Here is a 21,415-nt window from a genome sequence, read left to right on the forward strand (position 1 = left end):
AGGTGCAAAGGCTGTAACTGGCCCAAGGTCACCCAGTGAGCTTCATGACTTGAGTGGGGATTCGAACCCTGAAGTTTTAAAGTGTTGTAAACTTTAAGGGTTTTTTTCCTTTATAATGTGGTATAGAAATGAAATTAATCATCATCAACATCATCCCTGAGAAAGAAAATGAGACCTGGACATTCCATTGTGGCAGCCACAACCTAGGTTTAAATTACCATTTAGCGATTAGCTTATATATCTGAGTTTCTACACTGGACCCCCATGGATTGGAGGTCCCCTCTCCCAGGGTAAAGAGTATTCCTGCTACCTCTTCCCAGGGGTGGGTAGTTTTGCAGTCCTACGACCATGAAGCATATTAATTTACAAAACTGTATTTGTATCCTATCTTGGGAGTTGCCAAAGGCAGCTTTCAGTTAAAGCAAACCTTAGCTGAAAATTAGAAGCCAGAGAGTCACATTGCAGAAGGGGAAACACTTCTTATGGTAGGATGAATCTAAAGATCTTATAGCTTAAGCCCTGAGCAGGATTTGCCATCTGTAATCCAATCCCATGCCAGCCTTACCTGGTAACTGTAAGGGTGGGAGGAAAGAGCTGGATTCCAGGCAGCAAAATTTGTTATTTTCCCTGCCAAGTTTAGATAGTCAAATGGGGTGGGGGGTATTGTGATATATTCTTATTTTAAGGAATATATAAAAAAGAAAACTGATTCTGTTTGTTTGTTATTTCATTATTTACAGCAAGTCTTCACTGTTCTGATTGGCTCAGTGCTTTTGGAGAGCAACAGAGCTGTGCTTATTTTTCTACAGGAACTTAAAAAATTATGTGGCAGGGTGTTTAGTATCACCTTTTGGGTTCCTTGCTGGGACAGAGCCCCACCCCGGGAGATTTCCTGAAACACTTTTGACAACTGTATATTTAGCCTCTTTTCCATGTTTCCCACTACTCTGAGTAAAAACACTTGAATTTACGTGTGTGAGCCATTCTGCTGTTTGTTCTGAAGGCAAAGATGTTCCTTTGGGACACTCTCGGAACTTCTCAATGACATAACTGGTGTTCATCTAAATAAAGCTTTTAAGAACATTGCTAGTGGGGCAAGATCTGACCCATATAAGCTAGAGCAGGGCTACCAGATGGGGTTGCATGTTCCCTTGTTCTCCATAGTTTGATTGTCAAACTGTAGCTTTATCAGCATGTGGTTATAAAAGTCATCAAAGGATAGAGAACATCATCTTTATGTTGATGATACCCCGATGCTCTCTCATAGGCTGACTGAAATGGATTCATTTAGTGTTTAAAAAATGATGTAGGTCAGGTGGTGGAAGAAGCCCTCCAGTAAATGGCTCTGTCAAGGACGTTTCCTTCAGTTCAGATCTGTACATGTTTTGATAGCTAGATGTGATGGCTTGTGTAAATTTAGAGGACATAGAGCCTCAAATTTCAGTTCAGCTTGATAACTGACAAGCCTAACATCTTGCTGTGGGGCAAAACGGATTTCAAAAGACAAACAATGTTTTGTCTAGTGCCACATATATTCTTTCCTGGTGATGTATTTACAAAATCTTTCCTATTTAAAACATAGGACTATAACAATATGTCCAGAATAGCCTTAACACAAACTGGAGTTGCTATAGGTGGGGATGAGGGATTTATTTTCCTAACCTTTAAGCTGCGCTACAAAACTTACCTGCTTTTGAATGCAGCCCAGTGGTCCCTACACAACATTTCTTAAGCACTGAGATATGTATAACAAGTCTCTTCAAGGTCTGCATCTCAGTTACTTGTGATGGCTTCATTTGCCTGCAGTTCATACTCTTAATGTTCTTCCCATTGTGATTGCAGCTCAGGGGGGGCTTTTCCTTACATAGATAATAACTCAAAATTTGACCTGTACACGTAACTTCAGGTCCTTGATTTTGCATACCCCACTTCTGTGTATTTAAATACAGTCATTGGGTGAGCAGTCAGTATCACAAGATGAATCTTGATCCAAACAAAACACCTACATTCTGATTGTCATATGTGAAATCATAGTAACTGTCACTGTTTCAAGAAATGGGCTAGTTTGGCTTTATTCTCATTGGAAATATGCTGGAGAAGTTGTGAGGGTTCCTTCAGATCAGGACAGGTTGCTGTTCTGTGGCATGAGTAGGGCCTGCTACACTGTAGCTCCACATTTCCCCCCTCAAAACATGTTATGGTTACTGCCTTGAGGTGACTTATCTTGCAGAGGCATAACCCTGGCAAGCCCATTGCTTTTTAGGAACCTTACACTGGCCTTGCGTGTTTCTGTGCTGCAGATAATTCTCTCTATTTAACAAATGTGTGTCCTGCCCTGTCTGCTATGTGCCAGGCTGATGGTAATAAAAGCAGCTTAAAAGAAGAACAGATTCCGTCTAGTGAGCAATGGAAGTGGCAGCACAATCAAATGCTTGAAAATAAAAACAGCAGCAAACTACAAAACATTTCAACTGATATTTAAAAGGCTAGGAAAATAAAAGTCTAGGAAATTAAAAGGCTATGTGCGTCACATCAAAAAGGCATTGTAGTTGGCACTAGGTGTGCTCTCTTGGGAAAGCATTCCAGTGATGTGCTAAAATGGTGAAGGCCCTTTCTGTAGTCCCCACCTGCCACCTGCTGTGTTTTTTCCTACACTTAAATGGTGTTGCCTCCTAGCACTATGTTAGGAGCTGTTGTCCTCAGGAATCTTGCCACACCATTTTTCTGAGGGTGTTTCTTTCCTTAGTGCCATGAGGTCCTGTGTCTCATGTGGATGACCTCTGAGGCGGTGCAGACTGGGCCTGAGCCTACACAAGGAGTGAAAGTGAAGTCCTCCATTTTTCCTCTCTAGGAGGCTTAAGTACAATCACAGTGCTTTTGCTGGCTTAGTGTTGGCTCCCTGGGTGATTCTGCCACATCCCTGCAAATCTGCTGTAAGATGCAGAAAATCCACTCACTTTGGATGTTTGTAGAGTGCCCGGCATACGGAGCCAAGCTGGCTCATCAGACTAATGAGCTGGCAGGGATCCTTGTAGCATCGTGGGTGGGTGTTGTGGGGAGAGTCTTCCAGGATATTTGTATCCTGCCTCCCACTTAATGAGCATGCAAGTTGCTGGGTGTGGTAGGAAGGTAAAGATTACCAGATCGAGGCACTAGGCTGGCATGCAAAGCTGTAAAGAAAAGCTGGGGAGCTTGACAGCTCTCACACAGAGAGAGAATAATAAACACATGAGCCCCGCAATATTGCACTGGGACTGAAGGAGCTCAGATGTGCTTGGGCAAGAATGTTGGCATGGCTTGCAGAGTGCCTGGAAGCACTGAACTCATTAGGTTACGTTACATGATAGTTGGAGGGGAAGGCTGGGTGGGGCTGGGTGGCTGAGAGGGGAGAAAAACAAAAGAAGCTCTTTGTTCAGAACTTACAGGGTTCTCCAAATTCTAGTGAGGAACAGACAATACTTCCTGATGATTCTTGAGGGTATTAGGGTGTGGAGATTTTGGAGGCTAGTGTTAATGACACTGTCTTGGCAACAGCAGCATAGTCCTATTGACAGAGGTTATAGTTCCCTGGAGGAAAACGTGTTTTGCATGCAGAATGCCCCAGGTTCAATAATTAGCATTTCCAACTGAAAAGATACCAAGTGGAGAAAAAGAAGAACCTTGGACTGCCACTGCTAAGAGAGACAGTGCTGTCTATTGTGAGTTCTTCCCAAGGTCTACCTGTGTAGTTGCAAGAACAGCCATTCTGAAGTATAACATACAAACAAGTGGCATTATTTGCTTGTCTCAGCTCAAAAATGTTCAGAGAGGGTGATGTTCCATCAGCCCTGCCATAGTTTACCCAAGTTAAAGTTCAATCCTATTTATTAAAGAAAAGGATACAGAGATGAAATAAAAAGAAAGATACATTTGTATTAAATATATGTAACTATGACAAGTTCATCGTTCAAATTTCCTGGGCCTCTCACCACTGTTAACATGTAGCATGTCTGCCAAACCATATTCTCATTTAATGAGCTCCTTCTCTCCTAGAATGTCCTTTATGAAGAAGGCTCGGTTCATTTCTCAGTTACCTGGAAATGTATCCCAAAAGCATTCTATAGTACAGCTGGAAAGAGAAACTTTGGGAGGAAGGAGTCACAAATTGAACTGAACTGGTGGGGTGGGGGCGGCGGCAGACAGACCAAGACAGAGAACATTTGAATGGTCCATGCCAGGTAGGAAGGTGACAGTGCACTAGCAGACACAGATTGGATAACAGTCTCCTAAACATATGGACATTTTGGGAAACCCTAAGCAAGTTAATACCTTGCTATAGCTGATGAGTTACATTTTATGTATGCTTTATTTTTATTTATTTTGCATATTTTGATTACTGATGTAGTGCTGGAAATGAAGAGCCCAAATCTCTGGTTTTAGGCACATCTATACCCTACCAAATTCCATGGGTCTGATTATGCACCCCCTTATCCAAGTGATAGCCCAAAGTTCTTATTAATACAGAGCTTGCTTCAGGGAGAGGCAACTGCCACTTGCTGGGTTCTGTTCTACTCCAGCATGCCTAGAAGTGTGACTTCTGTGTGCCGCTTCTGTGGGCAGCATTGGCATCACCCTATCATACCTTCGGCAGCATGAATTTCCCTTGCATCTCCACTTCATTTCCAAGTTGCCTAACCAAGCACCAACATGGTGACAGCCACATTTTACATTTCTGGCTATATAACCATGCTGAGAGACGGGTCCTGTGAAGCCACATTTAGTGGAAACATTCAGTTAACACTGTCCTGGGGCCTCAGCAGATGTGCTTATAAGCTTGCCACCTGACCATTTATATGTCAAATTCAGAAAAGAGTGGAGAGGCATCAGGAAATGGAAGGACCTTCCCCTTTGCTTTTGCAGTACCCTAGACTTGAAAGGAATCTTAAAAGCGAGATTTTTTTTTTTTAATTCTAGAGAGTTGCAGATTGGAAGGAGGCCCAAACTTCCTTGTTTGTTGCATTTCACCAGTTGGGCTCAGGCTCCCTGATGGTTTTGGTTACCCTAAGTAACACCATATTCTAGCTTAAAACATGGCGGGCAGGACTAGTAAGTGGCCTATGATGAACCACAGTGCCACAGAAAATGGGTCAGGGTGGCGAGCTCTGTGGAAGGGACAGATGGGCCACCACCCTATCTCGCATGTCAAAAACTCACAACCACAGAAAACATGAATTTTGGAATACCAACTAAATGCTCCTTTTTTTGATGTGGCAACCCAACTCCTCCTGTTCGGTGTACCTTTGTAAGAGTGGGGCCTAGATTTCTGCGTGCCTGGACCCTGCGTACCTGGGAGCCCTGCTGCTAAGTTCAAAAGTGAGAAAAAGGAGTGGGCTATTTAGAAGGCAGGGAGATGCATTCTGTATGCAGTCAAACCCGTTCCCTTGTTGCATCTTCACATGCTCCAGAGCCCACGGCTGAAAACGTGTGTATCCCATGGAGCTGAGCCCACAACGTTTAATATATGCGATTCTATTTATTTTATTTGCAATATGGTGTATACAGTTGACATTATGGGAAAATATCATGGCGACGAACAGCATAAAATCAACAATAACATGCGATTCACAAAACAAGTACGAAATACATCACAGATCGGCAGAGGAGGTCAATACATCGCCGGTTCACCCCTCAGGTGAGCATCATCACCACTGGGTGATGAGATTCATGCCTTGGCTGGAGTGCGTGTGTGATGAATGGGTACTCCCCACCCCACCCCCTAGGATCTTCTCCTCTGATCGGGACTGAGAGCCGGCGAGGAACCTGTGATCTCCACCAATCCCGAAGACGCTCTCTCCGCGTTCCCTAATCTCCCACGTGACTTCTTGGAGAGCAGCCCCCCGTCCTGTTGCACTAAACGGGGCTGACGAGGGCGGCGGCGGCGGCGGAGACGGCGGCCCGGGGAGCGCGCTGGCTGGGAATGGCTGGCCGGAGCTGGCAGGGGCGGCGCTGAGCGCGCAGGAGGCGGAGCTGCCGGCGCGCCCAAGCAGGCCTGATCCGCTCCCCGGTGTGGGCGCCGCTCATCGTCCTGCCTGGGCTCCGCTGTGCTGCCCGGGATGGGGCGCAGGAGCCGCTGTTGCAGCTGGCCGGGCAGCCGCCCGCTCTGAGGCCGGGCCGGGCTGGGCTGGGGCCGGGGGAGCCGCCGCGCCGTCCCCTGAGCCGCCCGGCCCGGGCGCCGAGAAACAGCGGCACCACGAGCGCACGGCGCGGCCGGGAACGAGCAGGCGGTGAGCTGGAGCGAGCGGGGCCGAGCCGGGGAGGGAGTCCGCTGCTCGGGCGCGGGGAGCCCAGAGGGGCTGCACCCATCGCGGGCGGGCGGGCGGGCGGGTGGGCGAAGAGAGAGACCCTGCCTTTGCGGCCGCCAGCCTCCTTTTGTTGTGGAGAAGGGGCTGGGTGTGTTCCCGGCAGGTCTTCCTCACACGGCTCCTCTCGGCGCCTCCATCACCCGCACCCACCTCCGGGGTTCAGGGGCGCATCCCCAGGCGGGGCGCTTCCTCCGGCACCTCAGCCATGTTTCGTCTGATCACCCACTCCTGGGCAAACTGGGCATTGTGTGGACCGATGGGCTTGGGCATAGGTGTGTCGAGAGGCGCGAATGGATGCTCTCGCGTGTACCAGTTCTCGGTGGTGTGCAGCGTAGATGCGTGTCTCTAGATAACAGTTGTGCACGGATGTCTGTTTACAAGCAGGTACGTGGGCGAGAGTAAAGGTGTGCCTCTGGCTGTCTGTCTGCGCGTATCTCTAGGATGCTGGCACTTGAGCCCCTCCCCCAGCCAGCCTCGCTCCCCCTCCCCCAAGATGGCTCCTGCACAATCCCCAAGGCGCTTCTTCGAGCAGAGAAAGGCTGGGGCTGTGTCTGGGCCGCCTGGGAATTGGGGAGGGGGGGCGCTCTGGCACCTGCTGCACAAGCTTGTTCTCAGCCCCTCCGCCTCTGGGCCGGATCACTTTTGAGGTTCTTCTACCCGTTTGAGGTTCCTGACAAGACGGGGGATTTCCTGTTCCAGGCAGGGGGATCCGTGGAGAAACAATGTAGCCTTTCTCTTAGGAAAAGGGAAGGGGCAGCTGCTTTTAGGAACGAGGGGCCTCACAGCCAAGGCAGCCCAGGCGGAAAATAATGGAGCTTGTATATGTTTACCAGGCTGTGTGCTCTGTGTGGAACAGAATGGCCTTGTTGCTGTCTTTTGGATCAGTTTTGCAAAAAAAGAAGAGAGGAATAAACACACACACACACAACAGCAACCCTTGGCTGGCATCCACTTACCTTTCCCAGAGCTTCCCCATGGGCTTCTCTTCAGCCAACTGGTTTTGTTGCCCCTTGGGAGCCCCTATGGGACTAGGGGCTAGCACTATATATAGCCTAGAAATGTGTGTGCCTGGGAAGCAGGGGGCTCTGTGCTGCCTGTGCCTTCCTGCAGGCACCATTTACGAATGTTTCACTTTCCTGTTTTCACAGTTGGTAGATAGGTAACTTTCCAAAACAGGTAACTGTTAGGGATGCTTATGCCAAGTCAGGTCAGCAAGGAACATTATTGACCCGAGACTATGTTTTCTGACTCCAGTTAAAACCTGGATATTTTTTAATGTCCACAAATTGTATAAACATTGGTGTCTGCTCTCTGGTGATCATCAGGCAGAAGACAAGACTGAATTTCCAGATAAATTATTCACAGCCAAGAAGCAGCCCAGCTGCAGTCTGGCTCCATTAGTGGATTGTTAACATTGCAAAAGCCCATCTCTCCAGCTTTGCTAACTTGTATTTTGCACAGCTTGCCTGCACTCTGTTTGTACAATGGGATATCCAGCTACATACTTAATCGAGGGGAAAGGAATGGAGAGACTCCTGTGAGGCAGGCAGACCTGGGATGCCATCTCATTTAAGAGGCTGCTGTAGATAATATCCTAGGAATAAGATGGTGGCTAATGGGCTCCTGCAATGTGTACTAGCTTCACAAATAGTCTTTCTTGCCCCAGAGATGAGCTGTCTCTGACACACGGGCCAAGTTGCCACTTAAGCAGTTTCTGGCTTCTACCTCTGTTTCTCATCCTCTTGTGTGAGAGGAGGCATGGGGTTTTCTTGAATGCAGTGGATGTAGGTTGGCCAAGGAAGTATCTGAGGATGAACTCGGGGACCAGCAAAGCTCCTGGGAGGAGATAATTATATTCCTTTGGCACCCACTCCACTAGCCAGAGTGCAGCAAAGCCAAAATTTTGAAGGAATTACATGATGGACTACAATTTTACCAGGCCCAGCTAGCATGTGCCATCTAGGGCTGTTTGGGAGTTATAGTTCAAAACTTTGGAGGGTGCTATGTTGACAAGGGCTGCTTTAGGACAAGAGACATCTGGTTGACAGGTAAAACATAGTGGTTCTAGGATGCCAATGTGTATCCACATATTCTGTTTTGAGATATTTTGTTCCTTAAGAGGAGCCATCTTATTGTGAACAAGGATGTGTCTGGACTGGTTTTCTTAATCTTCAGGTTCCCAGTGGCAGACTTTGGATCCCCAAATTTCAGTGGCACCCTGTGTGATGCTAAACTTTGGTTCCCCCCTCTCATGTCCCATTCTACATCACTGTTGTGGTGCCCCCCCGTAGTGCCAGTGCCTAGTGTGGCCAAACTGGCTGCGCTACCTTAAAACTACCTCTGAGGTTCCCCACACCCTTCCATTTAAGCAAGGCCTTATTATCTTCACCACGAATAGAGCAAACTCTGGTGAGGTTATTCATCCAGCAGACTCAGCAAGGCACTGGGATGCTGTCCTGGCACACGTTCTGAGAAATGGCTACTTTTGAGATTCCAGCTCTGCAATGTGGTTGGAGTAGAGCAAGTGCACCCGGCCCATTGCGAACCGTTAGGAAGCTACATGGCCCTGAGACCAGTGTGATGTGCTCTGCAGCCCGCTCCTGCTTGGAGCATGACCCATATACAGCAGTGGTGCTGGTGTCGGTTGGTTTGTCAAGGAAGCTGCAAATTTGTACAGGGCTTCATTCATTCCCTGAACCATCAGAATGCCCCTGGCTATGTTGTCTTCTGCTCTTGAGCTCTCCTTAGTGTATGCTTTGTTGGGTGTGCCGTAGTGGCAGGTGAGATGTGTGAATCTCTGGAATGGGAATTGTTGCTTCAGCTCAGATGTTTATATTGTTCCTCTCATTGCACTTTCCTCACTGTGTCCTGGAGCAAGTAAGTAGGGTGTTTGGGACATGCAAGGTTAAAATTAAATGAGAGTGCCTTATAAATCCTTTTTCCACTCTGCTGCATTCACAATAAACATACTTAGGGGCATTACTAGGACTTTAAAATACTCAGGGCACATGCCCATGATATATATTTGCATATGTTAATTTCCGTTCATGTGTAGGTGTAAATTTAGGCTCTCTTTCAAAGGGAAAGCTAGCCTGCAAGCAAAATGGTTTTGGGGGAAAAAAGAGAGCGGGGCAAGAGATCTAGGACCTAGTGCAAAAGATCCAGGACTCAAGACTTCTGTTCTATCCCCCATATAATGTCCCAGCATGTATTTCAGAAGTTGTGAAAAGCTGTGGTTTGTGTGCCAGGGTGAACACTGTCGTTTTAGTTCAACTCTTTTCAACCCCTAGCTCACAGCTGATATAAAAACTCCCTGCACATAGAAATGTGGGTGTTTGGGAGAAATCCATGCTTTCCCTGACATTTACGGTACATTACTTTGTGGGTGCATTTTTCCCCATGGGAAAGCATTCAACCTCGCTCCAAACCTTCAGGTCAGATGATAGATCTTTAGGAATAGTGTTACAATTTAATCTGTTGGTTGTGTGATCTAGACCTGGATGAAGTGAAGATTCCTATCCATTAGGGTTGCATCCAAAGCAGCATCAACAGAGTCCTGCTGGCAACAGTGGCACTTCTGTTTCTTCTCCTACCCCTGGTGTTCCCCCAAAATCTTCTCCAGAGGGTTCCCCAATCCTCCAGAGCTGATTTTGAGAGTGTATGTGGAGCTGAATGGGAGAGGAGGTTCCATTCCATTAGCACAAGGTCTTTTGTACCAGTGGAACAGGAGCGTTGGACACTGCCCACAGTCATTGTGAATTTGGAGGCAGAAGGAAGTAGTGATGATCAACTGATTGTTGTAAAATGAATACAGGAGTGTTTTCTTGTGCATACATATTTTGGAAAGAGTGACTACTCCCACACCCACCACCAAAAATTTATTCTGACAGCTCAATTAAAAGAGCATGAGACTCATAATCTCAGGGTCATGGTCAAGGGTTCAAGCCCCATGTTGGGTGAAAGATTCCATTGCAGGTGGTTGGACTAGAATAGATGATCCTCGTGGTCCCTTCCAACTCTACAATTCTATGATTCTGTTATTCACTGCCTCCCGATGTACGGAGAGAGTTATTGGCTTCTTCCCTTTTTGTGAGGGTCATAGAACTCTATAGTGCAGTAGTAAGGCAGAAAGTCTGCTGTTTCAGTCACAAAGGATGAAAGAGATTTTATGGGATTAAGGTATGTGGGTGAATGTACTGAATATGCAGCTGTCTAACGTGCTAAATGCTTTGTGATTAGCCCAGCATTTGCCTGAATGAAACAGCTTATTATAACTTTCCTCTGTATTAAGCTGAGAGCCAGATGCTTTGTCCTGGTGCCTGAAGTAGTTACTTGAAAACTCCTATTTCCTTCCATCAATGGCAGTGAGTGCAGTGAAATGTTTGACTTTGGCATAAGGTAAGACTCCAAATAAATAAATCTATTGTTATAGAGACTTTATTCTTCTTCTAACACAGGGATGCAGAACCCCTGGCCCTCCAGATGTTTCTGAACTACCCATCAGCCCCAGCGCAGAAATGGACAGTGGACAGGGATGATGGGTGTTATATTTCAGCAACATCAGGAGGGCCAAAAGTTCTCCACCCCTGTTCTAAGAAAACCTACTTACACACAGTCCCATGTTCAGTACTTCCTAACATTTCAAACAGCTAGAATGAATTAAAGGAGCAGGTTTATTATTATTTTTAAGCTGATATTTCATGCACAGTAACTTGAGATGATGATGATGATGATATATTTATACCCTGCACTTTTCCCTCACAGGGATTGTGAAGGTCTAGGCGGGGAAACAAAAATATTTGGAGGGGATACCCAGTTCCACACCAAAAAGCCTTATCCTGCCCCCTAAAGTGAAAAAATAGGCTTATGAAACATTTTCTTTTGGAATGGTGGATAGAGTTTTACTCCCCAAAATGATTTCTAAAAACTTCATAATAGGAAGACTTTTATGTAAGACTTTGTACAGTACAAGATCCTTACAATATTATTCCTGTACACTTAGAATAAGCAGGTCAGGAGTTGCACACTGAAAGCACAATTCTCAAATGCAAAAGCAAATTGCATTGCTACCTCTGTGAGGCACTGCAATTGACATGTGAAAGATCCAGTTACTTTGCTTGTGGGCTTCCTCTTGTTGGCACAGTTGTTGGGTTTGTGTCTGTCCTCTTGCCTGGGCCTCAAAGGACTGTGGGTGTGAGTGGAGAAAGTAGAGGTTTTAGAAGTCTCTGATAAATATGATGACAGATATTAAGAAGTGGAAACTGATGACAATAGCTCTGAAAATGAGACTGATTAAATTCCATGTAATATCCATTGAGTCTTGGTCACCCTCTTTCCCCCTCTCAGTTCTTTTTATGGAATTGAGTGCTTTATGTCTGCTTGACACTGGAGGTCTGGAGGAGACAATAATATTCTTTGTCTTGCTATCATGTTGATGATTCATTCTCTCTGTATAGTGTTTTGCCTGCTCCTCATAAACTGGTAGAACCAAAGAGATGCTAGGTTCCTTACAGCCTTCTCGACCATTTGGCCCACTATTGGTCTCTTCTGCTGAACATATTGGAGCCTGTCTTTGCATACAGGGAAAGTCCTTAACTTACTGAGGATTTGAGATCCATTGGCCACCCTTACCTGGTTTAGCCAGCCAGTTGAAGCCATTTCCTGGAGTGTGCCACTGTCACATTCTGACAGCCTATAGGAGCCACAGGTGAGAGCTGAGTGCAGGGTGGGAACCAAATGTGGACAAACTTTCCCAGAAAGAGCTTTACAACTCCCCTGCCAGAGGTACACCCCTCAATCTGCATAGTGCATTAAAAAAGTATTGCAAATGTTTCAGGGTCCCCAGAAATGTCTGTTTTGAGGTAGTGGTGGGAAAAACCCTGGGTTTTTAAATCATGGCTTCAATATTTCCAGAAAATTTACTTCTCTAGTTAGACCTTAGACTCCTTGGGAATCCTGAGAGTGCCATCCTAACCATTCCTATTCAGAAGTAAAGGTACCCTTGACCATTAGGTCCAGTCGTGTACAACTCTGGGGTTGCAGCGCTCATCTCGCTCTATAGGCCAAGGGAGCCAGTGTTTGTCTGCAGACAGCTTCCAAGTCATGTGGCCAGCATGACTAAGCCGCTTTGGGCAAAACCAGAGCAGTGTAAGGAAAGTCGTTTACCTTCCTGCCGGAGCAGCACCTATTTATCTACTTGCACTTTGATGTGCTTTCAACAGCCTATAGGAGCTGGAACCGAACAACGGGAGCTCACCCAATTGTGGGGATTCAAACTGCCGACCTTTCGATTGGCAAGCCCTAGGGTCACGCGTCCTTCTATTCAGAAGTAAGTCCTATTAAACACAGTGGGGCTTACTCAGATAATTGGGGCTAGGAGTGCAGCCCTGCTCTGCATTCTGTTCTTTCTGCCTGCTTTCTGCTATTATCCTACAAATTCGTTTTCACAGATGGGGTGGGGAGAGATCCTGCTGATAAGGATAAGATCAGATACTCTTCACATGTGTGCAATTGTGCCTTAGATCCAGCTTGCCTTTTTTTATCCCCTCCACACACAAAAAAGAGACTCCAGCATGGGATGGCAGGATTTCAAAGTGAAAGTGGAACAGCCCCTCTTAAATAAAGCTCCTGTTGAGAATTGTTCCCTTCCAAATGCTGTGGAACTGGTGCCTTTTTCTGATAAGAGGTGTGATGATGGGTGATTGATCTGTGTTATCTGTCATGTCTGTGTGTGCAGGATGTAGGTCTTGGAGGGAGCAAAGGATAATTGAATACAGAAAAGGGGGCGTAGGGGGTGCTGTTCTGGTGTGGTAAAGGTCTAGTTCCAGAGCTGGTATCTGAGTTGCTGTTGGAGAGATAAGACAGGCCCTGGTCCCTGGAAAGGGATGCACTGCCTAACTTGGATCATTCCCCTCTTGATTCCTGTGTCTGCCCTCCCCAAAGCTCAAGGGACATCTGCCCTTCTTTCATTTCTGATGTTAAGGGCAGGAGGATATCAGTGCTGGCAAGTGGGAAGCCCTCTCCTTCCTTCTTAATAACCCCTTGTTGAGTGCCAGCCCTTCATCTCTTTTGTTTTTGTTTCTTTGTCTGGACTGCTTCTTGCCCATTTGCCAACATTTCTTCTTTATAGGGGGGGATAGAATGTCAGGAGAGTTATTAGATTGAAAAAGCTCATCTACTTAGACTGGAATCAATGCCATAGCGTAAGCATGCATAGTCATTCTGCAGGTTGTGGGTGATGGTAGTGATAGGATGGCCACCCTTTCCCCATGAAACATGCCCAAAATTCATGGGGAAGACAGAAAGGGTAGTACTCGCTTGCCTTTAACACACTGTGCTCTTATGAGAGTGATTGGTGGGTGCTGCTGGTAGGGAAGGTGTATTTGCTGACCCCTCCATCTTTCCCAAACAGGCTTGGTGCCTGGGCCAGAGCCCCCTACACTGTGCCCCCCTGATGCTGGCTGGCCTGTGCCCAGAAGATGAGCAGATTGCTGGTGGGAGTGACCCTGGAGAGGATCTGCAAAGCTGTGCTGCTCTTATGTTTACTGCACTTCCTCATCATCATGATCCTCTACTTTGATGTCTACGCCCAGCGTCTGGACTTTTTCAGCCGCTTCAATATGCGCAACTCCTCCCGCACTCTGCCCTACGTCAACGTCTCTCGGCCTAACGGGACTGCCGGGCCTCTGGGCCCTGAGCTCCTGGCCCCGAGTGTGAAGTCCGTCAGTATGAACAGCACTGTCACCGAGAAGCCCTTACCACCTTGCCCAGAGATGCCTCCTGGCCTAGGTAAGATTACAGATGAGCTCTGTCTGCCTCATGCCATGTCCTACAGAAGGCCCTTTAGTGGGGAAACTGTATTGCAGTTATTGGGTTTATTTGTGCCCTGCTTGCCACCTGCTGTTTCCCTGTCAATGCAAATATGTCAAGTGGCTTTGGCCCCTGATAATAGGAGCTAGAAGATCTAGGAATCTGCAGAACAGGCATGGTATTGCAAATCATAGGCTCCAATAGCCTCTACCATTGGAGCCAATCCTGCAGTGGAAAAACAGTTGGGAATATGTGGACAGTATTTGTTGAAAGCTGGCAAACTGAATAGTGTTTTTAGTATATTTACAGTGATCAGATAGCAGATTTTTTAATTCCTTTTTTGCCATGGCAACTCCTTGTCTCTTTCCCAGCCCCACTGTACCTAGCTGGTGCCTTTCTGCAAGTGGGCTACAAGTAATTGGGGAAAGGGCTCAGCTTCTGCACAGACACGGCTTAGTAGGGGCTACAAGGGTTAGCTCCTTCTTATGCTGATCTCTTCGAATGAATGCATGAAGTAGACCAGCTTTCACTCACCTGATGCCCTCCAGATGTATTGGACTACAACATGGCTGCTGCTGCTGAAACTTGTAGCACAAAAACATCAGGAGAGCAATTGATTGGTGAAGACCAAAGTAGACCATCTCCTCACCCTAGGGGGTAAAACATTTAAGGCATAGAGAACTTAATACCCTTATTCCTGACAGGTGGATAAAGAGTTGAAGCACAAGCTTTGGTATTGATATTTAACTGGGGCGGCTAAAACTTTTATTAAACAATGCAATCTGCAACGAGCAACAACCTTTCCTGTTAACTCTGAATCACTTAGCTGGGTATTCAAGTTAACTCTGCTTTGACTGATTGCTGTCTCTATGCTTGATACATGTTTCGGTATTTAGGTTTCTTCGCTGATTTTTTTCTGGGCAGTGCGCCACCAACTTGGCTGGTGAAAGGGACATGAGCTGTTTGTGTAAGTCAAGAGGCTGTGGCTGATGCATAGATAATGGAGTCCTTTCTCCTGCAGTGGGCCGGCTCCTTATCGAGTTCAGCACTCCCATGAGCATGGAGCGGGTGCAACGGGAAAACCCAGATGTGCGGGAGGGCGGCAAGTATTCTCCCCCAGACTGTGTGCCTCGCCAGAAGGTGGCCATCCTCATTCCGTTCCGGCACCGGGAGCACCACCTCAAGTACTGGCTGCACTACCTGCACCCGATTCTACGGCGCCAGAAGGTGTCTTACGGCATCTATATAATTAACCAGGTGCGTAGAGAATGATAATGTGAAGCAGTGGTGCAGTTGGGTCATTGAGTATTCTGGACTGAATGGTCTCATGGGCATCCCCTTCAGATGGTAATGTGCATTACTTCAAAATACGGTATTCCAGCCCTGCTGTGCTCCGAAGCAGAAGGAGTAGAGCCTGGATATCTGACCCAACGCTCTGTCCTAATGGCACCACTGATGTGGAAGAGAGCAAGATGGTTGGGTTTAGAACATAGTGCCATCTGGTTCCCTTGAGAGGAACCTGATTAGGGAAAGTGGTATGTTAGTTTTCATGAATATATGCCTCTCTGTTCTGAGTGGAAGCAAAGGCTTCCTGCTTTGTGGGGGAAGTTGAGTGTGGGCCTTACAATGCACCATGAACTTTGCACCTATGGTAAGTGTGGAATGTGATGTAGATGCTTCTCACTTGCTTCTTGTTTAAGAAAAAATCAGGCCTGCTCTCTGACATGACGATAAACCTGAAATACAGTTGATGGGACTTTGCAAGATCTATAAAGGGAGATATAACAGTTCTAGAAAAAAATAAGAAAAATAGGAGAATGTTATTCACAATGAAATGTAACAAGCGAGAGGTCAGCCAGATGCATCAGGTAAGAGTAAAAGGGTTTGTGGCAGTTGATGTGATCCTGTCCTTCATTATCTTTCCGTACAGTTTGGTGAAGACACCTTTAACCGAGCTAAGCTGTTGAATGTGGGCTTCCTAGAAGCCCTTCGAGATGATGAGAGCTATGACTGCTTCATCTTCAGCGATGTTGACCTGGTGCCCATGGATGACCGGAATCTCTATCGCTGTTATGACCAACCCCGGCACTTTGCTGTTGCCATGGATAAGTTTGGCTTCCGGTGAGTTTGTGCACTTTGATCTTTTTTGAAATGCCAGTGGCCCCTTGAAAATGTTCAGAGTGTCAGAAGCAAAATTGAAGGAGGAATATATGACTTTATTGCACACATAACTTATTGGCTCTCATTCTGTGTGGCTTGGACATTGTGGGGACCTGCAAGCTGTGAAATGTGTTTCTTAACTAGATTGCAGTACAGGAACCTCCCCCATTCTTAAGACTACCATGTCACATTTCTTCATAATTTGCAGGGGTTTTGTACTTAAAAGTGGGGATATACAACGGCTTTGGATGAATCCCAAGCCAAAGCAGGGTGCTTTGCAGGGATTCTGGGATTGTCTGAGACAAAGTGGAACCTCTTCAAGGATCCAGAGACAAAGTGGGGAGTTCCCAAAGTGCCTCATGGCACCGTGACAACTCTGACAATTGTCTGCTGAAAGCAAAACTAATGTAGCTAACCTTAGTGTATAAGGAAAACACAAGGGGTGTGGAACGGCAGAAGTAGAACAAATGCCATGGTAAGGGGGGCGGGATTCTGCTGTGATGTGACTGACAGATCAAGCTTGTAACCAGAGGGAATGAGTTCACCTGGAGTCTTCAACCCCAGTGCTTTGTGAGGAGGAAAGGAAATCCACTTTAGTTCTGTCCCCTGCCTCCCAAGATCAACTTTAAAAGCCCCTAGTTCACAAAAGTTGAACCAATTTGTCTGCCATTGGCAAGTTTCATACCTAGGGAAACCTCTTTTGTGTCTGGTTTCCAAACAATTGCCCTCAAAAGACATGGGAAGTTTAAGTGGACACTTTTTACCCATCCCCAAACTGTGAAGGCTGTCCTTGTGGGAAAACCAATGATACTATCATTCAGAAATTTGACAGGATCCATCTTTCTTGGAGACTCTGATGCCTGCAAATTTCATCCAATAGTGGGGGAGGGGGGAAAGTTTCCTTAGAAAAATAACCATAAAATTTCAAAGGTACCTGACAGAAAAAAGCCCCACCCTGGAACTATTTGGCTGGCTGAATCCGCTGTGGAGCGGCAAATGTGCCTGCAAATTTTATCCACTGTAAAAAGGGGGAAAGGTATAGCTTAAAAAACAACAACAACCCAATAGTGAACGAGGGGAAATGAAATCTTGTTTTTTCCCAACTCAGACTCAGAAGCACTTGGGACTGAGGCATGTTGTTTTCTGAAGTACTGACTCAAGGTCCAAACTGAATCTTGTTTGGTGTACATCCCTGATTTAAACTTTGCTGCCTCTTATATGACTAGATGAAATGCTCCAGGGAAGTCCTTGTGATACTACATTATGGAATAGGCGCTTGCAAAACCTATATGAAGGTGATGTAAACAAGCAGACAGGATCCCCACGTGAATGTTCTGTGTTGCCTATATTCTCTTACCTGCCAAACATGGCAAAAGGAGATGGAGGAGGTACAGTGTGTATAAAATGGAACCCTGCATTCCAGCTAAGGAGAAGGGAAATGGGAAGGATTTAGGAGAGACCTGATGCAGTGGGAGCAATGGGTGACATCACATGGCTGATTTGGAAACTGGGATTTAGACTGTGTCAGGTGTAGCTTGGACCACCCAGGTTCTGTGCTCCTGAACCCATTCGTGGCTTGACTGATTCCCATCTCTCCTGCTTGTCCTCTGCAGGCTGCCATACTCTGGCTACTTCGGAGGTGTCTCTGGCCTGAGCAAGACACAGTTTCTGAAGATCAATGGCTTCCCTAACGAGTACTGGGGCTGGGGTGGGGAAGATGACGACATCTTTAACCGGTGCGTGAGAGGCTGGGCCAAGCCTAGCCAGAACTTGTTCTCTGCAAGTTGGTTGTAGTAGCCATGTAGTCTGTTTTTCCGTGTGGTGTCTCCTGGGAATGTGCTGAGTGGCAGGGAACAGCATTCTCTTCTGGGGTGGGGTAGCTGTGCAAATGGCAGGTGGCAATATGCAACACCTGCTTTTCCTATAACAATGCTCCCAAATCTGAGAGAGGAGGACATAGGCAGGTAGGTATTCCACAGCACATAACAGGCAGGGCCAAATAGAAGGCCTGGGGAGCCAATACTCTGAAAGCCAGAAGGGGTTGGGTGTGCTGAGGACTGGAGGGTGAGGACTAACTCCAGCTTTATTTAGAGTTTGCCCCCAACCTGTCTGCTGGTCTTTGAGCTGCACTTTTTCTTTACACAGGATCTCGCTTAATGGCATGAAAGTGTCACGTCCTGATGCCCGCATTGGGCGCTACCGCATGATCAAACACGAGCGTGACCGACACAACGAGCCCAATCCCCAGCGGTGAGAGAGACAATGTGCTTGCTAGCTCCCTACCTAGTCCATTGCGAGCTACATAAGGAGATAGAAAGCTCCCACAAAATTTCTGCACCATTTCCCTGGGCACATAATGGCTTTCAAGCCTGATTTCCAATGGAATATAATCTTCCAGACATATCTTCCCTTTTGTAGCATACTACTCTACACCTCGTGAGGAGAGAGGGGCCACATTTGTTTGCCTCCCTGTAGAATGTCCATGAAACAAACCAAGATAGCCTACAAGTCCTTAGACTTCCCCCAGAGAGTGTTTTCTATTACTGCATGTGCATTCCTCTCTTTCTGATCTACCCCCAGTTTTAATTCCACTCTCTGCCTCTTCTAAGAGACACAGACATGAATCAGAGTCCCAACCATGCACCAGGTGTGTTTGGTTAAATCTATGTTCTGCTAGTTCTAGGCAAGGAAAGAGAAAGGGACTCCTGTCCTGTGCCCTAACATTTATTGTCTGGAACCAGAGAAAAGCCACAGCTGGCATGGTTTCAAGGCAATACACTAAACCTTATTTCATGAGACCCTGACATTCCACTTGAGAAGGTTGTGTGGTGGTAGTAATCACCTATCATGAGAACTAAATGCAGTCACCATCCATGGCCCTCCAGGATCCTATGACACCATCACACTTTGCAACCTTGCTATATCATTTGACAGGGACTGTTGTTTTACAGCTGAGCTCTGGGTGGAGAAGCTCACTCTGTTACTTGGGACTTTCAACCTGGAAGGGCTGTGCATGGTGATTGTCCGTTCATGTGTTCAGAAAACACAATTTCATTTCGGAAGTCCCAGTGCTTTGTATGCTAGAAATCTGACATAATAAATTGCTTTATTGTGCGTGGATAATGCCACGTAAGGCTCTTCCCAAAATCCTTCCAAGTGGCCTGAGCTGTCATTAGACTCTCTATTCCAGGCTTCCTCAAACTCAGCCCTACAGATGTTATTGGCCTACAACTCCCATGATCCCTAGCTAGCAGGACCAGAGGTCAGGGATGATGGGAATTGTAGTCTCAAAACATCTGGAGGGCCGAGGTTGAGGAAGCCTGCTCTATTCCATTCATCAAGGAATGGCTTGTAGGTTTAACTTGAATTAATCTAACTGCCTACTTTCATGTGTAAGATGAGTTTTTCTCTGGTTTTCCTGGCAGGTTCACCAAAATCCAGAATACCAAGGTGACCATGAAACGCGATGGCATTGGCTCGCTTCAGTACCGCCTGGTGGAGGTGGTTCGTCGTCCCATGTACACCAATGTAACCGTGGAGATTGGCCGCCCACCACCACGCCCCCCTCGGGGCTGACTCTTTGCTGCCTGGCTCTGCCCATGGCCCCATGCATGAGGAGCTGTGCGGATCCCAGCCCTGACTGGTTCAGAGGACTGTGTCCTGGCTTGGAGGAGCTGTCTGCCTCCTTTGTGGGGATGCGGGAAAGGCCAAGACTACACCTTCGCCTTGCCCCAGCCTTTGGCTGAAGCCCATCTCCTGATCACTAGTCAGTTCTCCACAGTGCCCTTCACAGGTTGGGGAGGAAGTGTGAGTGTGTCATGGTGCCTGGCGCAGCGCTTAGGGGTCCTGGGCACAGCCAAGCCCCACTCCTGGCTGGAAGGCACTGAGAGCAGAGAAACCTTGTGCAGGTTCTTGAACCTCCCTATCCTCTCCCAGAACTTTTCACAGAGCGGCATCCCTTAAGGATCCCGGAAGTACAGTACAGGTAGTTGTTTTCCTTTCCTCTCAGTGTGCAAGAGTGCCGTTTGAGCCTTCCTTCCAGGGGGTGGCCTGGCCTTACGACAAATGCCAGCTCGCAAGGTGTCCAGGTGGTTCACTCGTGCCCAGCTGAGGAGAAGCTCTTCCAAAGGAGAAGCTCTCATGGGCCTGGCCACTGCCCACCTCCATTCATGGCTTGGTGCTGTCCCCCTGCTGGGCCCTGGGTGTCACTTCTGGCTCCAGTAACAGGGGCATTTTATACAAAACCCTCATTAGAATACTTGAGTGCTTCCTGGGTTAGTGTGACAGGTAGCCTGTCTGTCAAGGGACAACAGGTCATTCTTCCTAACAGTGTTTGCTCTTTTGTCTGTGAATGGGGAATATTGGTTGGGCAGTGTGTGCTTCACTTCTCAGCAAGGGTGGAATCAAAATGGCATGGTTCGGCCTACTCTCTGGTGTGGGCTGGCTTCTCTTTTTTACAGGCACCAATGGACCTATGGCCATGGCTACAGAACAGAGGAAGGTGAAGTTGGCTTCTTGCTGCCTGTCCCCTACCTCTCACCTCCAACCCACTTACCCCATACCAACCCTCACTCACCAATCAACCTTCCCGCCATCTGCCAGGCAACCTGCCGTTGACCACTCATCGTGCCCTCTTTGTCAAGCTGCCATCTGCCACCACCTGAGGCCAGGCCCCTGGGTCCGACCGTCTGCTCATGACACATGGTGGCCGTGTGCCTAATTCCTGGAGCTAGGAAGCTGCTGGTGTCCCTCATCTCTGGTTATGGTGCCTGGCAGGTAGAATCTCCTGCGCCGGTCTACTTTGGGATGGCAGCTGGGCCAGGCTTGAAGCCAGGCACCAGCGTGTTGCGCAGCCCAGGTGTTGGTGACTTTTGTACATTTGAATGTTTTGATCCCTTTTCAAGCCTATGGTGAATGCAGCACTGGTCACTACGATCAGACTTTTGTATTCAATAAAGTTTCAAAACTTGGGAGACTCCTTGCCTATGGGATTCACGTGGGGTCTGTGGATAGGGGCAACGCTGCAGGTTTATGCAATCTGCAGCCTCCCCTCCTTGTGCTCATCTTGGCAAGGTACAAAATGAAGTATTAAATTCGTTTCCAAA

The 21,415-nt window shown here is 47.2% G+C and overlaps 1 protein-coding gene across 3 annotated transcripts; it reads left to right on the forward strand.

The window, feature by feature from the left end:
• Positions 1–5,891: 5,891 nt before the first annotated feature.
• On the forward strand, positions 5,892–21,285 carry B4GALT2 (beta-1,4-galactosyltransferase 2). 3 transcript variants are annotated; one of them, XM_083742533.1, is made up of 7 exons: positions 5,892–6,263; positions 13,753–14,129; positions 15,172–15,407; positions 16,081–16,271; positions 17,924–18,046; positions 18,456–18,560; positions 19,736–21,285. In XM_083742533.1, the coding sequence occupies exons 2-7, from the start codon at positions 13,820–13,822 to the stop codon at positions 19,884–19,886; spliced, it is 1,116 nt and encodes a 371-aa protein (XP_083598659.1). In that variant the 5' UTR covers positions 5,892–6,263; positions 13,753–13,819; the 3' UTR covers positions 19,887–21,285. The 3 variants fall into 3 exon arrangements, with proteins under 3 accessions (XP_083598659.1, XP_083598661.1, XP_083598660.1); XM_083742534.1 differs by lacking the exon at positions 5,892–6,263 and adding an exon at positions 6,537–6,725; XM_083742535.1 differs by lacking the exon at positions 17,924–18,046 and having other exon boundaries at positions 6,023–6,263.
• The last annotated feature ends 130 nt before the right edge of the window (positions 21,286–21,415 follow it).

The sequence above is a fragment of the Podarcis gaigeae genome (assembly GCF_964106915.1).
Source record: "Podarcis gaigeae genome assembly, chromosome: 6".
NCBI classification, from domain to species: domain Eukaryota; kingdom Metazoa; phylum Chordata; class Lepidosauria; order Squamata; family Lacertidae; genus Podarcis; species Podarcis gaigeae.

Bases quoted from the DNA above. Each gene is read 5' to 3' on its own strand.
- B4GALT2 (XM_083742533.1), top strand. From the start codon at position 13,820: ATGAGCAGATTGCTGGTGGGAGTGACCCTGGAGAGGATCTGCAAAGCT. The intron at 15,408-16,080 runs GTGCGTAGAGAA...CTTTCCGTACAG, and splicing joins GCATCTATATAATTAACCAG to TTTGGTGAAGACACCTTTAA. The intron at 18,561-19,735 runs GTGAGAGAGACA...TTTTCCTGGCAG, and splicing joins AACGAGCCCAATCCCCAGCG to GTTCACCAAAATCCAGAATA.